Here is a 27,266-nt window from a genome sequence, read left to right as displayed (position 1 = left end):
ACAGCTTGCTGTGCACGAATCATTTTTGTAAAAAAAGTATACGTGTTAACTGGAATCGTATTTCAGAGCACTACTACATCAGTTGATTAAGTTGAAAACTATACATTGTTTTCGATAACTGCTGGAGAGTGTAATTCACAAGCTCGGTACCCAAATTATGAGAGCGGCAGGCACATGAATTCATCATGGACAACGTGTATTACTTTCAACACTAAAATAAATGAATTAATACAATACAACACCACACCACAAACAAAAATGGAGAAAATCGAAAAACAAAAGAAACAACAAAACTTGAACAAGGGTATGAACAAAGTCATCTACGTCTTTGGCGGGAGAAACCTGGGGATCCTACAGGCTGCAAGTTGCCTCTGAAGTTCCTGCTGGGGGAATCCATTGATCCTCTGAAAGAAGCATAAGCGGCTCTGGCTGATTCTGGAACTGAGTCGAGCACAATTGACTCCACAAAGCACGCAGTGTTAATCCGAGTTCGCTCAAGCTCCCCTTGAAGTAGTTCAGAGCTATACTGCTGGGCCAGGGCCTAAGAATATACAAACATGCATGGAGCAAAATGAGAGATATCATCTAACCAAATATTAAAAGATTGAACTTGTCTAATAAATGAAAGCCATAATGAATTAGGTTTAAGTAGTTTTCATCATAGAATATCACTAGACGTAGATTTACAGATCTTCCGGATATTTTCATTTTTTGCAGTATTTAATGTCATAAAACTCTGTATGACTCCATATATCTTTGTCCAAATTCTTCAGCATATTGTAGTTAATATCGTTAAGACTCTTTTCGGATCCTGAATTTTTTGAGGGATTTGCCATAAGGAAAGAAAAAAAGGGATAAGAAAGGGGAAAAAATTGCTTCATAAAATCCCTCCATATATGCATGATCCAAACCGAGAACCTAGCTACTGAAATTATTAAACAAATTAAAACCAACATAAACACATCAACTTCTAGTCAACCCGAATATCCTCAGTACTAAGGACATATCAGAGCTATAGATTAAATAAAGGGGATCCTTACAATGAGGTCATCAGGTGATACAGTCATCCCTTGCTGCCTATCATCCGAAAGAGCATCCTCACTCCCACGGGTGGGCCGCCGGTGATGACTTGGAGTCTCTATAGCCTCTGTCACACTCTCGGTCGCTTTCTCCAAAAGCACCCCTTGTAAAGACTTGAGAGACTCCCTTGCATCAGATGTAAAATGTGGATTCAATATGGTCTCGAAATATTCAAGCTGCAGAAGATAAATTCCAATTGTAAGCATTTTGAGTGAGAAACCATGTAGGTTTTTCAAGAATAGCTGAAAGAAACCATAAGATCGTGTCCGGGCATTTAACACATCTTTTAGGCAAGAAAAAATTGAAAATACCCTTTCACAGTTTCACTATTATCGAAGCATCTTCAGGAACTGTTCTGTTTTCAGAACAGATAAAAAGGCAATAAAACACACACAATAGTTCTCAAAACAGTTTACTGACTTTCTAAATTCTTGAGTACACTAAGAAATGGAACAGTCCCAACGCAGCCATGTCACAATATTCATTTTCCGTTTCCAAAAAATTTGAAGACCAAAATAGACCCCCTAAAAAAAATACTAACCAGGCCCTTGGCCTTCACGTTTTTTCTTATGAAAAAAATTATTGTTTCACATCCATCCAAATGCAAGGAGGGCTAGTAAACAAAATTCCCAACTATGGTTGGCACAAGACTCCAGCGTATCATTATAAGGATATATATTTGTTGTAACAAGGTGCTAAGAGCATCCACATTGTAATAAGCAAATTGGTAAAAAAATACCTCACATTGTAATAAGCAAAGTTACAAGTCTTTTAGCAAATAACCAAATTCCACTCATTCCATAACCAAACTTAACAACTTTTACCAATAACCAAAACTCAATAACCAAACCCAATAACCAAATTCAAAACTAAAAAATTAAAAAACCTCACATTAGAATTGTTTCATCGAGACGAATAATTTGGTGTGGTCGGGTGCGTGATTGAAACTCGTTTGCAATTGGACATAGGTGCATTGCGTATTGTGGGGGTTTTTTTTATAGGGATACAAAAATAACCAATGTGGAGGTCAAGTTTGTTAAGTTTGATTATGAACTAAATAGATAATCAAATGCTGACGTGGCACATTTTGGTTATCGATTTTGATTATTCCCATTGCGGATGCTCTAAACATATAGATAGATGCACCAAGTTAATCAAGTAATTGCTAAACTTTAGCAGCTGCAGGATATAAATACCTCCGCCAGAAAACAAAGTACCAAATTTAAGACAATACAACCAAGCAAAGTGGAACACCATTATTTACCTCGAGCATGAGCTGGCAGAAACCATTTGCATCAAATGACCTAAGATCTTTGGTTTTATTTTCATGGAAGAGACTGAGGAAAGTATCAATTAGACCTTCCACAAGTATACCAAGCGTCTTGTCCAGTAGGGGCTTACAAGCAGCAAAAACCTGAGTCGAGGGAATTATTTCATCTCATAAGATTAATTAAGCAACTAAACAAAAAATGGTGACCAGTTGATGGCTTAGTTGGGCTTAAAGATTGGCCTTAGTAAAGAAATCATAAATGCAGTGCAACAAATGCAGGTAAAGGAAAAGACAGTAGTAAAAACTTATTAGCAAACAAGAAAATGTGAAACATGAACCACGCAAAGCATGCATTCAAGTACCTCTGCATGCACAGCTACCAGAGTATGCAATAACTCTACAGCAGCATCTCGCACACCCTACAAAAGTGCAGTACCATTTTATAGGAATTGTTGAGAGATTGAACTTAGAAGGAGAAAAGAACCAATAATTGATTTCTCTAATTCCTCACCTTGACTGCAGGTGCTCCCCCCCATTGAACTCCAGAATCCAGTAAATAGTTCGTGGCAGCTGTTCTGATCAAACTTGCCTAACAAAAAGACAAGGATGCTGATTTAGAAGGGCCAATATTTAGGGAGACCACAGTAAGAGAGTTTGTCTTTGGTTTCATCAAACAATTGAGTGGTAGCTATGTGTGCATTCTGTAAAAAAGCAACTTTCCACATCACAAACCCATCCCAATTAACTTTACTCAAGGTTACTGAATAATTTTATCAACACACAAACAATATAGGAAAGTCTGTTGCTATTTGACTCGACGATATAAACATCAAAGATACCTCGACCAGCTTATCAAGAAAACTGAAATAGACAAGACAAAAGATAGCCAGGTATTGAATTCTAACCCAACATTGCAGCCAGAATGTCAGAGCAATAAAAATTTCACAAATGTTTGTAATCACAATGTGGAAATTGACACAGTTTACTTGCAAAAGAAGATGATGAAGATGTCTAAAAAGTTTGTAATCAGGTTAGGTTATTCTTCCGTTTTCATGGAAAATTGCTGTATCCTTCAGTGCACTCCCTTTATTATCCATTTCATTGGTAATCTCATTTTCTTTCAAAACTTTCCTTCTGGTCTTTCATAATTCAAGTAATCAAGCAGAGGAGCAAAAGTAATTTCTACCCAAAGAATAATTTCAGTTGTCATCAGCTTTTGCAAATTCTGTAAAAAGTGTAAGGCAGGAGTTTTCTTGTCATAGCAAAATGAGGGAGCTACCAAAACGATTCATCATGCTGCCCTTTAATGCTCAAGTATCATTTCGGTTATTGAAGTCCATGCCAAGTTCTGCAGGCTGCAACTCATGCTGACTAATGTTAATGAAGCTCTCCTCGTAGTTTTTCCTCTCAGTTTTTCGCGGTAATGTCAATGACTTAACCTGATTAGTACACTAGCTTCTGTTACACAAGGATTTAATACTTGCAGCTGTAAGGAATGTCATCTAGAAGGCAGAGATTCACAACTTAAGGTTTCACCCAAATGGGAATTAGTTTAGTGCAAAGCCTATTTAATAGATGGCAATAGAAAAAGAAAGAGATAGGAGTCACATGATGTGTGAAGATGTGGAGCAACAATAATCTATTCGAACGAAATCAAATGCTTAGATATACCTTCACAAAAGTGTACTGTTCAAGGACCTTCTCTTCAAGTCCAGAGAAGGACATAACCAAATCTTGCATATCACTATCCTCTTCATCCCTTCCTCTGCAGTAGAAAAGATAATATGCGGCTTGAATTGGCATTCAACAATAGAATAAAATGACAAACGACAAAATACCCATAACCCACAATCAAAGGACAACCTGTTTTGTACCAGTAACCTCATGGAATGCCAAATATTACAACTAAATTTGTAGAACAGTGTAGGCTGTAGCCACATGCCCACGCATGGGACAGAAAAGGAGCAAATGTGATGTGTGCAGAGGTGGACGTGGAAACACAAATCAGTAAAGTAGTCCACATACCATATTACAGCCAGATGTCTCAAATTGCTACCAACTCATTGACACTAAAACCAAAGCTATTGACCCTCCACAACAGATTTAATATGCTTCCACTTCAAGAAGCAGCTGAAGTGCTGACTACATACCCGGATTGTAGCCAGATATGTCTGTATTTGTAGTACAATTCACGAGAAAGTTCATCTTTGCAATATCCAATGTTGCTCAAAACCATCAAAAGTTGTTGGTGCGGATCAACCACACTTCCAGGGACAGGATCAGAATAGTTTTCTTGTAACTCGTGAGGATATCCATTTTGCAAATGCAGGTTTCCTTTACTGGATCCATTCTGGGCAAGATCGCCACCACTACGCTCCAGATGACCTAATTATTAATGTGCAGTAAATGGAAGTCACAAGTTTTTTCTTACTGTGGAAAACAGAGTCAAGACAATAATACATCCATCATACCAGCAAAATCCAGCAAACAGTTCAAAAAAGCAAGTCTAACAGATTCTTGAATTTCTTGAAGCTGCGCAAAAGTATCTTCTGTTTTTGTAGCCTCGCTCCTTAAAGACTGAATCATCCTGAAAAGTACAAACCTTGAGAGTGCACTTAAGGGAATCAAATTTGTGCATCCAACAAAAGAGTTGAATAGTGTATCAAACAGCTCACATGGATCTACAAGCCACAAAGTTCTAAGTTCTGCTCAGAAATGCTGCTCTAACCAAACATTAACTTTTTGTATCAATTCCATGCTAATATGATGACCTTTGACAAACGAATACGAAGGGTGGCAGTTTCGAACTTGTCTGCCCGCCGTCATAATTAAGAATTAGCCAAGACATTCGTAACATTTGAATCCATTGGCGGGGTTCAGATTGCTAAATCATCTAAGACTATCATTATCACTATCTAATTATTGATGAGTGATAATAAATTTTGTTACCAGAGTAGTTTGTAAACAACTGCTCCCTTTGTCCTTTAATTTTGGTCCACTATTCCAATTTGGGATGTTCCACAACTTCAGTCATCTTTATATCCTATGTAATATCTTGGTGTTCTACAAGTCAGCCTAGGCTAGGCGCTAGGCGGTACCCCGCCGCCACGCCTTGGGGCCTAGGCGTTTGTCTAGGCGCCGGGCCGATTAACCGACCGCGAGGCGGGATTAATCAGCAATTAATTGGCTAGGCGGGCTAGGCGGCTAGGCAGATTAGGCGGGATTACGCGCTAGGTGGGTAGGTGATGTGATTTCAAAAAATTAAGGGCTTTAGTGTCGTGGTAATATAATACAAGGGGCTTTGGTGTAGTTTTACTACGATATATATAGTTCTCTTACACGATCAAAAATCTCAAAACTTGGGAGGGGGTAGGAGAATATTCAAAAATGGAAAAAATGGAAAATCCGCCTAATGTTTAGGCGTTGCCCGCCTAACTGTTAGAATCTTGATAGGACATTACCTGTTAGATATCTTGGTGTTCCTCTTTATATCCTCTAAAACTACAGCAGCACATTGATCTCCTTTGGCGGATTAACTAACTGCAAAGGTTAAACACTGGTCTACTAAACCCGTCATATGCTGGCAAGTGGAGCTCATTAAAGATGTGCCGTTCACCATCCAACTATATTGGAGTATGCACTTTATTCTCCCAAAATCTGGATGCCGTCACACTGAACGATTCTGAGAACATTTCTACAGTCTAGTACAAAACAATTCTTTACAAAACGTCTCGGAAATAACTTGTAGACCTAGGATTGCAATTCTTTACAAAACTCCTCGGAAATTATTTGTAGACCTAAGATTGTTCATTGGAATCATGCTACCATGATGTGGCTCTGGACTGCTTTGAATTTGGAGGAAGCTCTTCAACATAAGAGTTATAGCTAAGCCTTTTGTTAAACCATAGGAGATGGTGATTCCACATTCTTCGCATGATAACTGGCATATCCTTTGAGCCTCTCATTGATCACCTTGATATGTAATTTGCTTCAGCTACTGGTATCCCTCTAGTTATGAATTCCACATTCCTCGCATGATAAATGCTAAGGCATTAGTTATGATATGCAATATAGATGCATTGGCCCTTTGTCCCAGTTCTACATCCTTTAACTCCCCGCCGCCTACCATCCTTTAATTGGTAATTCAGTGCGTATCCCACACCGTACCCGTGTCGTGTCGACAGGAGCACTTCCCCCAAAATTGGGGATCCAAGTAACATAGTAGGAATGACCAGGGCAATTGTACCAACGGGCCACCTCTTATAACTAGCCTACGATCCACAAAATCATCATCAGGTTCAGTTTTGATTCCTGCAGTAGAGGACATGAAATCAAAGTACTGTCCCAAAGACACGGCCTATACTTTTGTCTGGGGCAGAGTTGGGTAGACAGTATCTGTTGTAATCGAGAGCATGGAATTTAGGAGAATCTATAGTAACCTTAAGTCCTTAGGGTTTGGATAGGAACCAAACTCATGGATGTACATATGTTTCCTTTTGAGGATGGCACATGTAGATCCTTGTCCGTGAAAATACGAGGATGACCGTCTTCCTATCCATGACACGTAGCAACTATAAGGAGTAATTTGCAGTAAGTTAGAATAAATTAAAATTTACGTTTTCCGAATTTGCAAAAACAAAATGAAGCAAATAATTACGGACTAGAGTCTTTGACACCAAAGATAGGCTAGCTGAGCAGCATGGGCAGTTCATTTAGCTAGCTAATCACAGGAAATAAGGGTAACAGAGCACAGGCCCGGAAAAGATCATTTACACCCGTGTGTTCAAGCGTAAAAATAGCATTGTCATCACTACTTGTTAAAGATAGACAATGAACTTCCAGCAAACTATCCACCCAACTCCATTTTGTGTTACTTTCTTTACAGAAATAGAAAAATAGGTATCATTTTTCTCCTATCTCTTTTAATGCAAAGCAGTTAACTAGGCTCTGAAGGCTTACATATTTATTTGTTCCATTGCTGAAGCCATAACTGAACGGAACACCAAGGGCAATGAAGAGATTGTGTACGGAGACTTGTTCCTTTCAAGGATAGAAACTGGGACCCATGATTCCTCTTTAGATACTTCTTCTGTTGAAGCCCGCATCCATGAACAAAGCCTTAGTATGTAAATCTTCGTTATCTCAGACTGCAGCGTCCACAGTGCTGCAACTGTTGGTCACAGAAACTAACAGTCAAAACAATTTTAGAGGACAATAAATAACAACAGGAGCGAAATACGGATACCAGCAATTGGAGGAGCTGATTCTTTTGCTTCAAAAGCTTGGCATGCTTTAGATATTTCCTTTATGGCATCTCTCATAAATGGCTGAAGAATATTTGACTCTTCAAGATCACGGAATGTGTTGTGGACCTGCAGCAGTAACAGTACAAACATTTAGATCCACTCTCGTTTTCCAAATCAGTATTTGAAGATGGAAACATTATTGCTGAGAAAAAAATGCGACCAAGGCCAAACATGATCAACTAAATTAAACAGGAAACTTCATAATTGTTGCTTCTCCCTACGCATGCCAGGTTCTCACAGTCAAAACCACCAGACATCTTCAAACGTTGATGTACATGAAATAGGGAGGTTTCTGGACTAAATGAAGAATGTAGAAATTTCTCTGCCACACCTCATGTATGATGCATGCGTCATATCTGTTAAGAATTGGTTTAGGCAGAAGACTAGTTGCTTGATTGCCGCTTGTAGTAAAATCATTGAGGCTAAAGCAATTTCTTATCCACCGTACTTATGTTTAACAACTAACTCCAATTCTGTCCATGTAAGAAGATACGCATATTACTTACAAGGCCTGAAATACTAACCTCAATCATCCCTGAAGTGTGAGGAAAAGCATTCATTACTACTTAAGCGCGAAAATTCTAAGGAGGATCATGCCTGAAGTGCGAGGAAAGCATTGCATACCAATTATACAGGAGAAATTTTAAGGAGGTCCATGCCTGAGGTGTGAGGACAAACATTACTTGATATGAAAAATCATGTTTAAGTATTTGTAACCATTGATCAGCTAAATGCATCCAAAATCGGTTAAAAAAAGAAGAAAAAAGTGAAGACAGGAAGGCATGTTAAGAAAGGATTTGAAGAAGAACAAATGGAAAACAAAAGCAGAAAAAGAAAGAGAGAACAAGATTTTAGAACGGAAACAAGAAAAAGCAAAATGATAACTAACTGAATCAATCCAAAAAAAAAGATAATGTAAAAAACAAAACAAAAAATCTTAGATTACATATAAGCCCAGATGCCATATAGCTAAAAACCAAAAGGTTAAGAATAATATGTCACAATCAACAATGCGCCGTCAAAATAACAGCTATAGTCGAGAGTTTCCAATAGTAGGTGACTTTACATTAACACCACGTGCAATGTACAAAACTGACAAAGTTGCCAGAGTGATTCAATTTTCTCATCTGAAGAGCAAACTGGGAATCTCATAATAGACTTCAGACATAAAATTACCGAGCTCAACTCAAAGGCTGGGAACAACAGTAGCCAGATTGAAGATCACACAAGGCCATAAATAATAGATGCTAAGCATTAGTTCACCCAGAAGATGCATTATAGATGGTCGAGTATTTGGCATACCCTGTCAATCCCGTGTTTTAGAAAAGAAAAGTAAAGCAAAAAAGAAAAAGAAAAAGAAAAAGAGAAATCTCTTATCCATCTTTCCCCAAAATAAAGACCCTAGCTTTAGTTGCCTGATTGGGCTGCATAAATGAATCACTATCCTTTCCATGTGAAGAGCCACAATCACATCAATCTGTTGATGATCATAGTACGCCAACGGGTGTATTCTACTTAGGTCAACAATCAGATTAAGAGTAACTATTTTTTGGGATGCAACAGCATTGACAACCCATACTTAAAGATTCAAACACTCAGACATATGCTTCTAGAATAAAATATTGTTTCAATGCTAGACAATACACCATTGGACATAGTTGCCAAGCAAAAAAGAGTTTGCATGAATGTGTGATTATCTATACAATGCTCAAGTTATAACATTGGCATGTGCAACCAACATGCTCCAGCTGGTAAAATACATCATTACAATCACCAATCCTAAAGCATCTTACTAAGGTTCATTTTCAGAAGTACCATAACAAAATGGTATTCCATAGTGCCTGTAACAATAGAGAGCATATTTACCTTTGATTCATACACGGATATAGTAATCCGTATCATTCCAGAAACTTCATCAAGAGAATGACTTGAGTACTTTCCATCTCCAACTTTTTCCTCGCTTTTATTTGCAGAATTATTAACATTGGAATCAGCAGAAACTTGGGAAGACTGAACAAGAATGATGAATACTTTTAGATGAACACAGAACAGATTAACTGAGCTAAAGCCAAAGAAAGGAAATAATTCATGCCCCATTAAACTTTAAACTTTGCAAGAAATTTCCAATTGTCCTCATTAAAGGATGAAAGAATACATTTCGCTTCTGGTTTCCGGTAAATTTTCCCAGCCTCAAAGCCCGAGCAAGGCCATTTTCTTAAAGGAGAAAATGCAGATCAGTGGATTATAAAACAATTGCAAGCAGCAATTGAAAAATGAAACAAATCCAATTCGCCATGATGGCATGTATTGTCCCACACTGGAAATTTGCACAGGAGATCTTATGTACATAACTAGGAGCAACATACCCAAATGGCATCCCTTTGGATAGCCTTTTTGAGCGAGCTTCAGTGTTTGTTTGGCTGGAGGGGCAGTACAATGGGTCACTATTCTGGGAGGACCAAGTGCTCATCGTGGTATTAGGATTGAATTGGGGCCCCTCGTGTAGGGGAAAAGGGATTGAGACGACCCCAATCCACATGGGACTCACATTGGACGTTTAATGGGTGATGCCACCATATCACAGGAAGCGATTCTTTTGAATTTAGGTGAAACTCCCAGATTCATCTTATCTTCCTCTTTCTAACACCTTTCCACCCAATTTTGGCCTTGTTTTTAAAAACCAAAGCCTTTGTAGGTTTCTGTCCAGAATTTCTAGCAACAACTGCTCTTCTGTAACTCCAGCGACCAGCCACTTTAGAAACAGAGCCAATTTTGAACTGCTCTATCCAACTCCTATAACTGTGTTCCTTACTTTTAAGAAGTGAACTGCAAGCTCTGCAATACTAGCCCACCACAAAATGAACTTTGGTATTTCCAAAGTTCTCCAGAGCCCCCCTAGATTTAATTCGTTACTGCTTCAAGTGATGCTTGGACACACTTGTTCTCTCACTGATGGCTGTTCCCAGCTTGACAAACCCTAGTTTTTTCTTGAATACTGAAATAGCAATTGAATATTGAAAAAAAAGCATAAAATTAGTGAATTTGCCACCAATACAACTTGCAACAGATAATGGAATAAGGAACATCCGCCACAGCACACCACTTTGCATTCGAAAGAAGAAGAGAGAGGATGGGGGTTCGGATGATTGGGTAGGGTGGTGGTGGTGGTTTTTTTGGAGGGCACAATGCCAAGTGCACATCAGCCCTGGCTGCAGTGTGGCTGTGAGTCACAGAATCAGCCTCTAAAAAGAAAAGCACGTGTAAGGCTGCTTGCCTGTTAGTTCTCATGTGCAGTGGATACAGCCTTTAGTTGGGAGCTTATACAGCAGTCAGTAGTACAGTTTTATGCTGATTTCCCCTATCTCCATGCACAATGGAACTAATTGTCCCCCACCCGTCCTTAACCCTTCACCAGTTCACTAGCTATTTCTTCTTGAAACAAAAAAATTTGCAAGTAGCAAATTAGCCATTTTCTTCCCAATCAATAAACAGCACTAAGTATGGTTAGAATGACTCTAGTAAACCAGAACCTCAAATAGTGAACCATCAACCTTGGATAAAATATATGCATCAGGATACAATACAATACAAAGTGAAGTGACCAATTTGTTGCTTATGATAACAGCACTCGCTTTAGTTCCAAATTCAATAAAGACACTAAATTTCCTGGAAAATCTTAGTTACTTAAAGAAGGGGGAAAAAGTACAAAGTACAAGGTACATCTTATAGATGTTTGACCTTACAGAAAAACAGACAATGTTTAAGGTACATATTAGACAACATGTTAGGACCTTAGATTAATAGAATCTCCAAGATACCTTTGCGAATTTGCCGCTGGAAACAGAAAGTGCTACTTTCCAGAAGGCAGGTATATGATGGATAAGTACAGCAGTTAGCCTGCGGATATACTTTCCCCTAAGAGCGTCAATTTCTGCACCATTAAAGTCTACAGGCTCTGAATATCCCAGAAGATGGCTGTTCTTCAGAGAGAGAGAATAGTCAACATCTTCCTGCTAAGAGTACACAGGAAAATCATCGCTCTTGATAGAGTACTAATCAGGTCAGATTTTATACTAGCAGAAGGTTGTCCTTTAGTTGTTGCACTTACAGTCTGATTCAAATCTTGCTGAATTTGTTTCCACTTTGCATCAGATAATGCCTTTTCACATATCTCATTCTGCAAAAGTTCCATCCGTGCTTCATGGTCTAAGGTGCATTTTTCAAGCAAACCTCGAATTCTGTGGTTCTGTCAGTAGAAAAAGCAACATATCAAATTAGAACTAGTAACAATGTGGTGAACGAATCAGAAGGAAGGGGGGGTGAGGGGGGAATGCCAACAAGAATTTAAATGGAACAGCAAGATTTTGGACACTGGTCTGTTAAGACTAGAGAGAGAAAACATAGTAAGAATGGAAATTGATGATCCAAGTCTACAGAATGAACTCCAATGACCTAAGTCACCTTTACCAGCAAGGCTAAAGGCATCTTTCGAGATCAAACAAACAGGGTAACTTAGATAATTATCCATTTCAGTTAGCCACCTGAATATTCCTCGCGAACAAGTCAATACTGTAGTACATTTCATATTTACGCTCACCTGGATATTTAAATAATGCCACACAGGATCTGAGTCAGGTTCCAGCTCCAACAAAATTCTAACGATGTTTTCAAGCTACATGAAGCATAAGATAAATATTAACTGCTAGAGTTTTGAAATTAAACCGAATAACAAACATACACATAACAATGGCACTCAGTAACCGCCATCAAAAGTAATATATGCGCATAGATGAGCTACATCAAGGTGGCACAGTTGTCAAGGTGTTGCCAATGCAACTCCAGAGGGATTGCCTTGGCTAGCTAAACCTCCCATCCCCCAAGAACTACATACGAGGTGGTAATGGTAGCTATGCAATGCATAAAAGACATCCAGGCAACAGAAATTGTCGCAAGCGGTACACTTTTTTAATTTACAGAAACAATCTGTTCACAAGTTAGAAAACTGAATCGAGGAAACAAACTTATAAATGACAATTGAAAACGTGAGAGAGCAAACCATATTGCCAATATGACCCACTAGGCCAATAATCAGTACCACTTACACTTATCTTGTGATGCCAATTGTAAGAAAAGGCATCAAACTTAAGCAGTCACTCCCATAATTTCACCTTCTTTTTCTTAAAATCGGTCAACCACAAGCCTTATGACCATCAAGCGCCCATTTGTTTGAATATATCACCACAGAGGATATAAAATCACATTAGACAAATAGCGAGGGACCAATAATATACCACACCCCATGGTAGTGTACATACTATATCCCATCTTTTTTGGGATACAAAATCCGATGGATATTTCATCCAGACAGTAACAATTTTAACCAAACACTAGATATGTGAGGTCCCCTTCAATGTATAGTCCATTCTGATACTCATACCCAGCGAAACAAACATGCTCTAATAGCAAGTTCACCCGTTGATGTCAAAATGACATTGCCATAATTAACACACAAAAAAAGAATGCCAAAGCCATTTTTTAGCTCGCTGCGGTGTCAAAAACAGCAATGTTACTACACCAGTTTGGCGTTATTTTGGCACAATCTCAAAACCAGAAGATTGGATTACACACCTCATTTTTTCTGAAAATCAAATGGCTTGGATGATGTGGCAGGTTTAGCAATTGCCAAATTGGGCACAAAGAATGGCATTGCCAAAGTTCGGCATTGAATTTGGCACAAGGGTGGAGAGGGTTTCGCCACTCTTGGAGGCAAAATTTTGGCTCTGACATGAAATTTTGGCACAAGGGTAGACTCGCTCTAAGTTCATATTATAGCCCCTTTCATACGTTTCAACATGTTGCCTTGAGTGAATATGTTAAATGTGCTCTAAGGCAAGGCGAAAAAATCAAAAGAGGAGAGAGGAGTCCCTTGGGGCCAGGCTTGTGAGTCAACTGTCAAATGGTCCCACCATGAAGGCACCCAAACCTAATATGGTGACCTTAACCATCATTTTGGGTACACATGGACTTTAATGCCATCATAGGAAGGGTTGTTTGGGGTGAATGCATACAATACATTTTGTGTTTGAAAAGGCACATTTGTAATCATCCAAAATCCTGTTACCACAGTTGTGCATATGGTTCAAATTATGGCCAATGGAACTCAGGGGCAAAAAAGGATTTGACTAGGCGCAGAGAAAATGTAGCCGCAACAGACAACATATCTCTTCCATTCATTTATGAAAACAGGCAGGGGAAGGAGAGGGGGAACTGGCACTTGGTCACTGGTAAGGGTTAGGTAAGTTCTCGTCATGGTACAGTATCATTATTTATATCGTCTACGGCATCAACTAGAAACAAAGACATGAACCCCAAACCATGGGATTGCTCAAAATAGCTGTTAGATCAAACTCGCATTGTTTTGAAAGAAAAATTAAGCAGCAAGCACATTCTTATGTTGTATTTATTTGATAGGGAAAGCAAACAAATCAATACATTTGATATCCTTTCGGCATGATAGGACAATACTTAACTATATAACATGTAGGTGTATGAAGAACATACATTTCTAAACTCTATATTTGGATCTTCCAAGGATTTGTAAAGCATGCCTTTAAACTCATACATAATTTTTTCAACCTCCTCAAGAACACGTTTCAGAATACCCACCTGAAAAGGAGTTATAGCATAAGTACACATTTGTTGGGGCAGGAAAAAGGAGAACATAATCAAACTAGAAAACTTTAAGCAATGATACATGACAAAAACAAACATGCTACAAAATGAATAAAAGCAAAACCCGTCGAATTTTCATAACAAAAATGCATAGTCCAGGATAAATGCCTCCAAACTATTGTCGGAGTATCATACCCCTCTAAGAGCTCAGGTAAGAATATGCACCAACACTAGATCCTCCTCATAAAATGGTTGCTCATTGCTTTACCATGATGGTAATAAAATGGTTGCTCATTGCGTTACCATGATGGTAACTAGTTCCAAAGCTAAAAAGGCCTAATAGAGATACCTCACAAATATTAACATGAATGCTAGTGTGGGAACCAAGTAATTATTTGAGGCTAATCACAAATCATTATAGTGTCCTATTGTTTTTATCAAAATGATCCTCAAAAATGTAGTGGAAAAGCAACACATCATCCTCACAAATTGGTAGCTCGTTGCATGAATCATTACCTGCCTGAGGAATTCCTACCAGCAGACTTTCTAATAATCAAAGCAAAGTAACCAGAACAAGTTAGAAGAATTTTAATTGACGGGCTAGCCAAATGCTGCATAAACCCTTTCAACCATGCTCTTCCATTTAGAAACAACAGGTATAGAATTCAATCTAGACAAATGTGCAGTACTGGCAAGAAGACAACCCAGCTACAAACACATGCATGGTGTGCCTAAAATCAAAAGTGGATATGATCTTTGGCAACCAAACATCATTAAGTGAGACTAGATTTTCTGTACATGGGATGGCAGCACGATTGACTTGGCTTTCCTGTACTCCCTAACTGCCAAATCATATTCACCCTTGCTAATGCTCCCACGGATTGAACTAGGCAAATTGAATAGTGTTCGGAACCTCTGAAGCATTCCTTGAACAGACCTGATCTTCTCAGCTTGAGCCTACATAAAATAATTTTAAAATTAATAAAATTTATCCCAACCTTATTACACCTACAAGAAAGAACTCCAGATATATTGCAAATCTCAAACCTACTAACCTGTCTCTCAAATAAAGGCCCAAAAGCACGATTAGCCTGTGAACTGACTCCTTGAATACAATTAAATAAGTGAGAGGTTCCAGAACCTTCAGGGTCTTCTTCAATCCGCTTCAATTTTGACTCAATGTCTGTACAATAATCAACCAAGGATCCTCATTTTACCACCCAAAAAATAAAGTTTTATATGCATGAGAAGAAGAAGGAGAAGGAAAACAGGGACGGAGAGATAGTAAATAGTAAGATTGACTCGGAAGGCACTGGCTAACAAGCCATCACAAAAGATAATGTCACTTCCCTCATCTTATGAGATGGTAGCTTACCATCAATCGTAGTTTTGCAAGAGACAAAGCAGTCAAAATTTTCTTTGACCAGCTGTTTTTTCTGTTGCGTCCGTCCTTTAAGATCAGTTTTTAAAGCAAGACCACCAGCCTCCAAGTCTGCTCCGCTTGTTTCTTGGTGTATACGAGAAAGGAACAATTTCGCATCAAAACTTTCAGAGAAATACAGCAACTTCTCTGCAAGTATTCATGTTTAAAATGTTGTCAGCAAAACAAGCACCCAAGAATTACCTCCACTGGTAGTGCTACAAACTCCCAAGTCAGAAATCCTAATATCTCACCAATGAGGATGCCAACAATATCCATATACAGCAGTCACATATCATGTAAATTCACAGAAAAACATTTAAGCAATAATGTTAACGGAAGAATATGCCAGCCAAAGACCAACCCGCACAGCCTCCCTCCACCCCAACCAGAACAAAAGAACAGAATAAGAGAATAACAGCAACCACAGTGCTTATCTTATAGTCACACATCTAAAACACAGTATATAACAACTAGCAACCAGTAACCTAATCAGAATGGAGTTTCAAATATCCTAAAAACCAATCATCCACAACTACAGGATAAACACCAATCTTCTAATAGTTTCAGAAATAAAGCAGGAACCTCCAACAAGTGTGCTCAAGAGACCAATCCATCAAAAAATCATGGGGTCCACCATGGCAAGCTGGCAGTCGATAAGCCACCCACCCGTCTTAGAACATTTCCCCAGCACTATCTAGTTTGATTTGTGGCCACAAATCAAACACGATTAGTTGTCTTCTCTGGATCATATCTATGGTAAGAAGAATGTTACCATGAACTACAGTCCTCCGAAAACTAAAGAAAACAAACCTACCTCAGGGAAGCTGCCAAATCTATTCACACACATCTAATCTTCAAGTAGTAGATAAGTGAAAACGAAAATAATCCTGCCCACGAACAATATGACCATGATAGAAAATTTGCCCCACCCCAAAATCAATGTTCACTAGTATTGGGAAAAAGGAATTAACATGTAGACAAGGGAGCTTTAAAACTTGATTAAGAAAGCTTCACTATGAATCAGACTAGTCAATAAAAAAAGAGAGAATCATACCGCGAATGTTCGAATCTAGATAATCTTTGTCAGACTTCGCAGGAGAGCTTTCTGAATGCTCAGTAATCAACTTTAGGGTCTTATTGTCTATTATTCTGTCACATGATAACTTTATTTCAGCATAAATGGCAAGAAGATAATTTAAAAATATACAAACAAGCCTAGTGATGGTTATTAACTTCAGCGACCAGTCTGAGATAGTAAAATAACTCTTCCACAGTTAAAGCCTCTCTTTTTTAATCGGCAAAAGTAACATCATATTAAGAAAACTTGATAAAGGGTACATCAAGTTGGAGGTAAGGGAGGGGAATACAACCAAAGGTTGGATGGGAAAAAACACCAATTGGAAACAAAGCCCAAAGCCCTTTCATGGTATTAAGTACAAAGCTGTGTACCATGAAAGAAATTGAAATCTTTTAGCATAAAAGGAGAAATATAAACACGAATTTCAAGAAAACAAATTTAATACCCATACTTTTCAACGACCGTAATTCAATGACCAAATCATTACATGAACATTGGGGTCCCCAGTACACCCAATCATCGGATTACCGGCGTTAGTAAGGAAACTATCATAATTTTTTTTCAAGTTTTAATCAATACATAAACTAACTATAAAATAAGTAACTTCAAAAAGACAATATAATCCCTGAAAGAGTCAATGACCAGTTTGTAAGATACTAGGATCAACATGGTGAACAATAAGAAGACCAGTTGACCCAGGTTACTTGATTACTATGGAATGAGTAACATGCAAAATAGATTGAAGAGCTCACCCGAGCCCTAGTGGATCTACACATTCCAAACCACGTGGAAAGGACTGTAAACTGTTAAGACCCGGTCTAGCCGTTGCTGGCTTCTGCTCAATTTTTGGAGCAACCACAACTGTTCGGGTCTCCCGCATCTCACGAACCCTACGAGCAAGCTACCACAATAATACAACCTTAAGATAATGTTGTCTGGAAATTTTGCATCAAAAACACATAAAAATTCAAGAAAAAATAGTCCCAGATACTTAGACTGCATTCCACCAATTAAATATCTATAATTCAAGTCTCCCCAAGTTACGGTAGTTACCTATCAAAAATTATGAAAATAATGGTGACTGGCGCAATAAGGTGCATGCAATCTTCCGAAGACGAAATAGTTCTAAATTAAAGACACGTAGTTTTTACATATTTCAAACCCATTATTTGCCCTTGCCCAGCAATCAATGACCTTTAATATCAAAACATGGTGATGCAGTCCATAAACAACTCGAAACAAAATTAGAAAAAAAAAAAAAAAAAAAAACACCACCAAAGTGAAGATATATCTCTGCTATTCACACTCTTTGAGAATTGTAAGATTAATTCCACCATGGCTAGAATGCCTATGAGTCTATAAATTGGTGTACCACCCTTTTATTAATATTGTCTTCTACTCTTAAATTTTGTTCCCTTATCTGAATTTTTTCTATTAAAACGGGACAAGCACGGTCAAAAGACATGTCTAGACAAATTATAGGAAATCTACCCAAACTAAGCTCCATTTTCAAGGACATATCTATTGTTAGATCAACATAACATAGTTATGACTCCAGGAATTTTCCTCGCCTAAAAAGGTTCTCCACAAGAGCTACTTAAAAGCAAGGGCCAGGGCATCAACCTCCCCGACAATGTACACTTGGCATTCTCTTCCCACACCCATGCTGAGGAAAACTCATATACCGATATACGCATCCAGCCAGCTCCATAATAGAACTAGACATAATTTGGTGAACCCCTCAATTATGCCATGTCCATGCTCCCTAGCAACCTCACGAAGCAATAAAAATTAACAAATTATTCTCTCAATACTACATGATAAACTCGAAAACGCTTCCACAGCGCAGCTACATAATATACTCAAAACCACTTCACATCATAACAAACTCAAAGACTTGCTCTTGCTCTTGAATTAATAAACTCAGTTGCTGCCAAGTCTTTGCTTTTTCTTTTTCTTTTTATTATCGGTAAATCTTTGCTTTTGTTGGGTTCCATTGCATCATTGAATGAAGGTTGCCATCACAGGCAGCTAAAATGGACCTTCATGGTCACATCTTTGATATGTCAATCCCTGACATCTTAAGGTAAAGCAATACACAACATAGTCAGTGCATTCCAACTCCTTATCATAAAGACACTAAAACAGGAATTGGTAGTTTTTCTAGCATGTAATTCTAGTAAAAGTCCTTTGTAATTGAACTATCACATACCATTATTGCACGTTGGGGATTTTACTGTTGCTAACTTGAATGAAGTATGACGCAATAACTTCAGCCTCGGGAAGAAATGTGTTGGAATATATGGCAAAAGTAAGTCAAAAAATTTGATATTTATTGTAATGTGTGAAACGTGCATACAGTTTTAAGTGTTAAACTGTTAAATTTGGCAATATTTGCGCATAAACTTCACTCGTTGAGCAGTTGTTAGTATGGCTATGTGATATAAGACTTCCTCAAATTGATATGAATTGAGTCATCTTGGCAGAGCCCAATTTACACTCCCAGACACCACAAAATCTCATCAATAACCAAAAGATAGCAAGTAAATGCAAAAAATTCAACTTCTGGCTCACGTTCGTAAGTAGGAGATGCATGTAAACCTATATTCGTACCTCGGCCTCATCGACTCGCTTCCAGCTATCAGGCTCTCCGCCATCCCAGTCACCATCATCATCCTTCCCAGCCCTCCTCCCACCACTCCTGGCCCGATTCCGCGACTCGGAACCCCGGTCCTTGGACGATTCCTCATCTCCCGATGAAATACTCAGCATCTCGACCTCCGAATCATCATCATCATCTATCGAACCGCGCCGCTGCTGAGCCCTCTGTGCAGGTTGGGCGTTTGTGTTATGGTTCTTTGGCGGTGCCGAAACCCTCTGATTTGCCGCCCGTTGTGGCGGTGGCTGCACGAAGTTGGAAACCGGCCTCGATGGCTTTGAGGATGGTTGTTGATAATTCACATCTCGCTGAGATTGCTCCTGCAGTGCCATCTGAAGGAGCTCATCTTCGTCTAGGTCGCCACTGTCGCTCGACATTTCTTGATTTTGTTATATATGTAGCCAGACGTATACCTTCTAAAGAAGAGACCTCTCAGAGATTGGAAGAGAAAACTTTTGTTAACACCTGCACAAGAAACACCAAATATGGCCTGAAAAGATAATGCATCCCTCGTCCTTGCAATTTCACTTCAACATATGATAGACACATTTCCAGATAGGTTGGGGACCTGGGGTATCATCAAACTTCAACTATGTGAATAGAGAATTCGGCTAGTTTTTGCCATGGTATTCTCAACTCCATACAAGATTCCAATTCTAACCACAGATAATAACACATTTTCAAATTTTTACTTCAAAATCAAGTAAACTTACCTGATACGAGAAATCAAATTGACACCTGCTTTTCATTTCCACTAGCCAATTGAATGAACATAAGCAATTCCCATAAATCTAAAACCAATATAAGTAAAGTAAAGCAATCCCAGAAAAGACAAAAGAAATTCGCAGTATTCTCAAACAGCAGGATAAAAATCCCAATTGCAGGTGGGGTCGGCACAGGGATTCGGTCGGGCATAGGGTTTTGAGGTTGTGGGAGAATGCACAATTGGGTATTTTCGGCCGATTGGGAGTTGTAATTGTACAGGTAAGGCTCGAAACACGAGGAAGGGGTAAAGATTTGAGAGAGCGATAGATCCGTACCTGTTTATCAAGTGTGAGCTTGAATTAGCATCAGATTACAAAGGAGTGGAGTCTTTGGGTTGCGAGCTTCCGATCAGATGAAGAGAGAATGGCGTGATATTGTAGAGGGAGGGAGAGGAAGACAGTTTCCCGGTAAACTTTTTGGCTTAACGACCTTGCTAAAGCGTGTAGCTGTGACATCAGTGTCGAGAGCCCAAGACAAGAGCCATTCAATTCAATACAGAGCGCGTTAGAATTTTTCGATGCAACCCAAACAAAAATAATATACTGAAAAAAATATGAAGCGGACCGTCAATTTGTAGAGCTCGATGAGATGGACGGTTTACTGTGTTCATATTCGGTAAAAGTGCGCTCATTATAAATTTTGTTTTGATGATTCAAATTAGGTCCTTTATCAAGATCTATTTGTTAAGAGACCGTACAAAAATTAGATAAAGCGAAAATCGATGAGTGTTTGATCTAAAGGGTTTTTTTTTTTTTTTTGGTCATGCAAAACTTTGGACTCCGAGGTGCCCCCAGAATTGGCTGCCATTGCTGTGAGGTGCATGTTTGGTTGATATGGACCATATGGTGTTGGGCATGGAGAACTATTGCATACGAGGGCTTATCCGTGCCTACGGCACTACTCTTCTCGATTGGAATTAATCGAGAAGTCCTCAACTTATACACGCACATCAATTAATCCAGAAGTCCTCAAGTTATCAAAGCAAACCACTGGTACTTTCAAGAGTTTTTTACTGTCGATGCGAGTCTAACCTGCATGCTCAGATTGATGGAGATAGGAATGCATATACTAGAGGGCTTGAAGATATCATAGTAGTACTAATTAAATTGCAACAGTTATATTTTTTCTTTAGCTCCCAAAATCAGTTTTCAAAAACAATGCAGAAACTGAAGTGTTAATACAACCTCAAGAATTTCAACCGATTGTTCTTTTTTATACATACACATTCCTCACATGAACACAGTTAAAACTTGACCACACTTTGAGCATATTATAACTAACAGAGTTTGTATGGAGTTGTATTGTCCAAGAATCCAAAGATTTTAGGCCTCTCTGCACATTCATTTCCCGCAATTTCTTCCTCCGAAAAATGTAATGATCCGGATTCTCAAATACCACAAAATAAAAATATCAACGACTACGCGACGTCTCACCCAATCTTATCATCTCACCCAATCTTAACAAGTAAATTAACAAAAACCTTCCCCAACTTACTATCAACACGTTGTCTTAGGTTTTCTTTTCCCCCCGTAGTCTCCCCCTTTTGTTTGTTTTTTTCCTTCTTTTAAAAGAACTGATTACGCACCAACATGGTATTATATTTTGTCCATTTGCTCTTATTACTTTCTTTTCTTCTCTCACATTTCTTTCACAAACTCCACTGTCCAAAAATCTCATTTTTTATTTTATCTTCATGATCGAAAATATTACTGTAATGGATTAGAACAAAAAGGGGGGAGATTCGGAAAAAAAAAAAAACATACATCAGCCATTGGAAGCGTTGGGCAGTAGACAATAGGTGGAGATTCGAAAAATGAAGCTATGATCGAGAGAGAGAACTTGGTTGTGGGTGCAAACTTACTGGGAGGAGATATGCGGCGAGCAGAAAACGCTGTCGTAATGGGGAATGAGTTGAGTTTATGACGGCGGACGGTGGTGGGAATGCTCTAGAAGTAGGGGGATGCACAAAATAGAGAGAGAGACCCAAAAGCCAGTGCTGGTTTTTTTTTTTGGTGATCCTAAGAGCATCTCAAATCCTTGCCTATTCTATTACCCATGCCCAAAATTTAAGTAAAAAACTTAAAACTATCTCCAATATTATACCCATTCGTTTACCCATTTTCTCACCCAAGTTTGAGGAGACTCAAATCCATACCCATTTTTTTAAAGCCTATTTTTACTCTCATTAATTATAAGTGTGTCACTCATTAATTACAAGTATGTCATTCAAGACTAGATTTGGGTACAAATATGGGTTTAGCATTGGAGATACTTTACCCAAATCAAGCTTTTGACTTAAATTTTGACACAGCGAAATTCACGAGAGACTAGTTAGCGTACTAGTTCAAACAAGATAAACAATTCGTCACAACGAGCAAACCTTGCGTACAAGAAAGGAATAGAGAAACGCTACACTATTATTGATAAAAAAACTGCATAAATTTTAGGTTACAAACCCTTATATATGCCGAAACCCTAGAAATACTAAAAATAAACTTGGACAATAAAAAGTCGCAGAATTTGGGTTTTTTCCTAAAACTGAAAACGGAAAAAAAAAAAAAATACTTTCTCAAAAAGAATAAACTTAAAAGGAATTACAGTCTAAGAGATGTTAACGAAACAAATCTTTCCTAAAGCGGCAAAATTACGCAATTGAAAGCCTAAATGAAGGAATTAGGCCGAAAAGCACCATCAATCATCAACTTAAGGTTCATGAGTATTGACCGGAGCGCGAAAATAAATCAACCGACCAAATTTGGGCCTATTCCGAGCCCGTCCAAATTTTGCCAAATTTTTTGGGCTTTTGGGCTTTCGGGGCTTGGCTCGGTCAACCCATCAAATCTGAAATTAAACACCGTTTGGGCTTTCGGGGTTTGGCTCGGTCCAGCTGATCATGGAATTGGGCTTCCACGTGTTCTACATCAAATTTTTACCCAAATTTGGGTGGAAAAAAAGGATAAGGATTAGAGATGCTCTAACGACAAAAGTTGATGACCAGTGGGTAAAAAGAATTAATGTCATTTTTGTAAAATATTTGACAGAGTGTAGACACTTGTTGAAAAGCATACATCAACCCTTAGATCAAATGAATCTTAACCCATTCCAATAACTTATCTTATAATGGGGTCCACACCATTGTGTTTTATCAGTAAAGCTAGAGATACAGCAGGTTGTGTACAGCAGCCGCGCACAGACCGCTTTTGCGCCCGTCTCGGGCTCCGCAAAGATGATCGGAGCCGCTCATTTTGTTCAAAATACTTCGTTTTGGGTCTCCATAAAAAATCAGCTCAATCCGATATCGGGAAGGGTGTTCCTCTCCCAATTAGTGGAAAAGATCAACTCTCGTGAAAATTTATGCAAAAAGAAAGAAAGAAAGAAGAAGAGATCAGCCACAAGGCATGATTCTTGACCAGTAAACCAAACCTTTACATTAGTTGGGAATTCTTCACTGATTTTATTTATAACCTCTCTACGTTTTTTTCTTTTTTGGGGGTATTTCTTGGAGCGGGAGTAGCACGTGCCACACCCCCTACTACGTACCTCCGCCCCTATGCAGAGCAATTGAAACTACTATAGAGGGCAGATTTCAATCATCACCATTGCTTATGGTGAAGTTAACCTCAGCCCCGGTTCAGGTTTCCACCTTCTAGTGCAAGGATAAACTGGGGGAAGATAGAAAGTTACACAGGCTATTGTGTTCAGTTGTAGCAGGCTAATTGTTGAAGCAATGACTCTTGGACACACACATGAACTCTGATAACTGAGAATCCAGTAAAAAGTTGTTTCAAAACTTGCGGCCGCCGAACCTACAAAATAACAGCAACAGAAAGAGATCCAACAACAGGAGCCAACTACTTTGGCAGATTCACGGTGTTGAATTGAGTACATTTATTTTCATGGCACATTTTCACACCAATTTGGTTTGATAATACTCAATCTATGGGTTTTAAACTGCAGAAAGTATCATTGATTTCCACTAGAACTTGATGAGAAACCATCATCCAGCAGCAGAGAGAAAGCTACACACAACCATATGCTAATGTACATAAGCAATGTCCAGAACTTACAACAGGCAAAACAAACAACCATAGTTAGAAAAACCCAGTAACCAAATGCTTGAGTTGGCATTTGACATATTTAAAACCAGACAACTTAGCAATCACATACTCGCAAGAACATCTCATCTTATCATTGCTGAACATTGCTTACGAACATTCCAGTACAGGGTACAATATTTTTGGCCAACACAGCAAACAGACTGCTTGCAAACAACTCTTCGATAAATGAAAGTAAAATCCTTCAAACTTTCTTTCCAAGGATGCAATTGCACAATACATTTTCAAAGAGAACATGCAAGTTTTACCGTCTGCATTTAGCCCCAAATTTGTTAAATGTTATCATCTTCCACAGCTCCAGTTTGTGAGTTTATTGAGCCGACATTTGATATTAGTGCACATATATTGAATGACAAAACAAAGATCCACGTACCTTGAGCATCCTAAATAAAGGATTTAGAATACATAAACAAAAGATTGACCAGGGACACAATTATCATTCTTATTGAATGGGCTTCAGTGTGGAATTGGAACAAAACTTTGAAGTCATATTCAAACAGACAAGAATAACATCCATATTCGAACGGATTCAGTGGCAAGTGTACAACAAACCAAGAAACCATAGCAAAGTTTAACAAAGTTCCCAATTTACGTTGAGGTTTCCATTCGCAGTAAAAACATTAAATGCAAAAAAATCAAAATGAATGCGCAAGACAAAAGTTACTATAAAATCCAAGAATATGGAACACAATAACCATAAGAAAAAAAGAACAAATTTATAAAAAAGATGAATCAGATGTCCTGGCTTGGATTTCTCAAAATTGAGAATAGCGCTCAGTAATTTCATTGTTGATCATCTGGGGAAATAATCATCACGTCCATCTTTCATTGATTTCTCAATTTTTGATCTAGTTCATTAATTAATGCTGGAAAATCAGTCAATACCCTAGAATGTGTACCAACACAAGCTTCCCAAATAAATTCCAAGACGAGCTAAACAAAATCCGTATCCTGGGATTATTTCTCATTGTTCAATCTATACAGAACATTATCATCATCCAATCATCACATCCATCTTTCATTGATTTCTCAATTTTTGATCTAGTTCATTAATTAATGCTGGAAAATTAGTCAATACCCTAGAATGTGTACCAACACAAGCTTCTCAAATAAATTCCAAGACAAGGACTAAACAAAATCCGTATCCTGGGATTATTTCTCATTGTTCAACCTATACAAAACATTATCATCATCCATCATTGAAGGAATTCTATTTCAGTTCATAAAAAACCAGCAGTCTCATTCAAAGAAACACCTTATCCAAACCGAGCATTATCATCATCCATCATTGAAGGAATTCTATTTCAGTTCATAAAAATCCAGCAGTCTCATTCAAAGAAACACCTTATCCAAACCGAGTTTAATTAATCATCTACCAGCATCCAGTAGCCAACATCCAAGCTTTCCATAGAAAATTTATCTAACTTCCCAACTCATGCTCAAAGGTCACATCCATATTTCCAACAAACTTTCAATGATATACAAACTTTCAATAAACCATCTTAGATAACATCCAAACTTCCATCCATAACAAAGTTATCACAGAACCATATCAGGTTCACATTCACCATATTTCGCAACAAACTTTCAATAACATACACAGAAAACCATCTTAGATCTGAAAAGGGTCAAAATCCACGAACCATTACAAGGTTTATTGGGCAAAACCACGAACCAGATAAGCAGACACCCAATTAAGAGTGAATCAAAACCAGCTTTGGAAATCATCGAATGAAGCATACTCGGGTCAAATTCCAACACCAATTTAGAGCATAGAGCCTTTTAAAACCCAGGTATTTTCCCTTTCATAGTTAAGCAGCAAATATGTTATGGAACAAAGACTACTCTCGCAAAACCTTGAATCAGTACTTGAGAATAAAACCCATAGTTTTACAAGTACACGAATACTAAAAACAAAATACAAGATCTGTTTCAAAATTCATGCCTATAATAAAAGTATAAATGTAAAATCCAAACACAAACTAACACAATCATCATTGAAATACAAAAGACCGAAAATTTATGACAAAGATGGATCAGATATCCTGGCTTGGATTTCTCAAATTGAGAATAGCGCTCAGTAATTTCATTGTCGATCATCTGGGGAAATAGTCATCACCTCCATCTTTCATTGAATTGAAACTACCACACTAATTACCAGTGAAGTTTATAAACTACACATAGAACAGATAATAGACCCAAATAACAGTAAACCCAGAACCCTAACTGGGCTACGGAGATACATACACGTATTAGGGGTTGCAGGGTTTAGGGTTTTAAACATAAACAGTAATTCAAAAACAGAAGAGTAAATAAATGGAGAGGCAGAAGGATCAGAGTATCCTGGCTTGGAATTTCTCTAAAAAGAGAAGAGCGCTCAGTGATTTCATTGTCGATCATCTGGGGAAATACTCATCACATCCATCTCTCTTTCCTTTTTGAAATCGCAAAACCAACACCACAAACTTTAAATCAAAAAAAATAATATTGAAACAGAAACAACGTGGAATTTCTCCGATTCTGGTTCGAAAGGACTCTATCAAAGAGGCCCTAAATCTAGGTCAGAAACGGAGTGGCGAAAAATATGGCGTCGGCTCATACTCAACGCCAATTTTTTTTTAAAAGCGCTGGTAATCAGTATTCGACGCAAACCCTATTCCTAAATCAGATAATAACTACATCTACACAGCCAACCCAAAAAAATTGACGTAAAGAGGAAGTTGAACAGAAACCCTAGTTACGAGACATTGGAGCGCAGCTGAAGAAGAAGACGAAGGGGGGATTGGGAAGACAGAGTTGGGGCGGTGATTATATAGTGCAAGGAGTAGGGCTTGGAAACCCTAGTTCCGTTGGATCGGGGAATCGGTGGCTGGAGGTTGACTGCTTTGCCACGTGTAC

The 27,266-nt window shown here is 38.3% G+C and overlaps 1 protein-coding gene and 3 non-coding genes across 7 annotated transcripts; all 4 read right to left on the bottom strand.

Moving 5' to 3' along the window:
* Positions 1-60: 60 nt before the first annotated feature.
* On the bottom strand, positions 61-20,761 carry LOC131298325 (exocyst complex component SEC5A-like). Of its 4 annotated transcripts, none has more exons than XM_058323713.1 (22): positions 20,529-20,761; positions 19,443-19,953; positions 17,582-17,730; positions 16,806-16,900; positions 15,704-15,898; positions 15,384-15,511; positions 15,127-15,285; positions 14,218-14,322; positions 12,254-12,328; positions 11,765-11,902; positions 11,475-11,669; positions 9,523-9,666; positions 7,596-7,722; positions 7,310-7,520; positions 4,822-4,937; positions 4,501-4,735; positions 4,022-4,115; positions 2,862-2,939; positions 2,713-2,769; positions 2,345-2,494; positions 1,041-1,256; positions 61-541 (listed from the first exon to the last, which is right to left on the bottom strand). In XM_058323713.1, the coding sequence occupies exons 2-22, from the start codon at positions 19,863-19,865 to the stop codon at positions 317-319; spliced, it is 3,315 nt and encodes a 1,104-aa protein (XP_058179696.1). In that variant the 5' UTR covers positions 19,866-19,953; positions 20,529-20,761; the 3' UTR covers positions 61-316. The 4 variants fall into 4 exon arrangements, with proteins under 4 accessions (XP_058179696.1, XP_058179698.1, XP_058179699.1 ...); XM_058323715.1 differs by having other exon boundaries at positions 11,475-11,666; XM_058323716.1 differs by lacking the exon at positions 17,582-17,730.
* A 4,334-nt stretch (positions 20,762-25,095) lies between these two features.
* Positions 25,096-25,190, bottom strand: LOC131299336 (small nucleolar RNA Z103). Its single transcript, XR_009190720.1, has one exon. It is a non-coding gene; the product is annotated as a small nucleolar RNA Z103 (small nucleolar RNA).
* Positions 25,191-26,399: 1,209 nt separating this feature from the next.
* LOC131299333 (small nucleolar RNA Z103) lies at positions 26,400-26,493 on the bottom strand. The gene has a single exon (XR_009190716.1). It is a non-coding gene; the product is annotated as a small nucleolar RNA Z103 (small nucleolar RNA).
* Positions 26,494-26,696: 203 nt separating this feature from the next.
* Positions 26,697-26,793, bottom strand: LOC131299334 (small nucleolar RNA Z103). Its single transcript, XR_009190717.1, has one exon. It is a non-coding gene; the product is annotated as a small nucleolar RNA Z103 (small nucleolar RNA).
* Between the last annotated feature and the right edge of the window lie 473 nt (positions 26,794-27,266).

Source organism: Rhododendron vialii, chromosome 8a (assembly GCF_030253575.1).
Source record: "Rhododendron vialii isolate Sample 1 chromosome 8a, ASM3025357v1".
NCBI lineage: Eukaryota > Viridiplantae > Streptophyta > Magnoliopsida > Ericales > Ericaceae > Rhododendron > Rhododendron vialii.
This window is presented reverse-complemented; position numbering and strand designations above follow the sequence as displayed.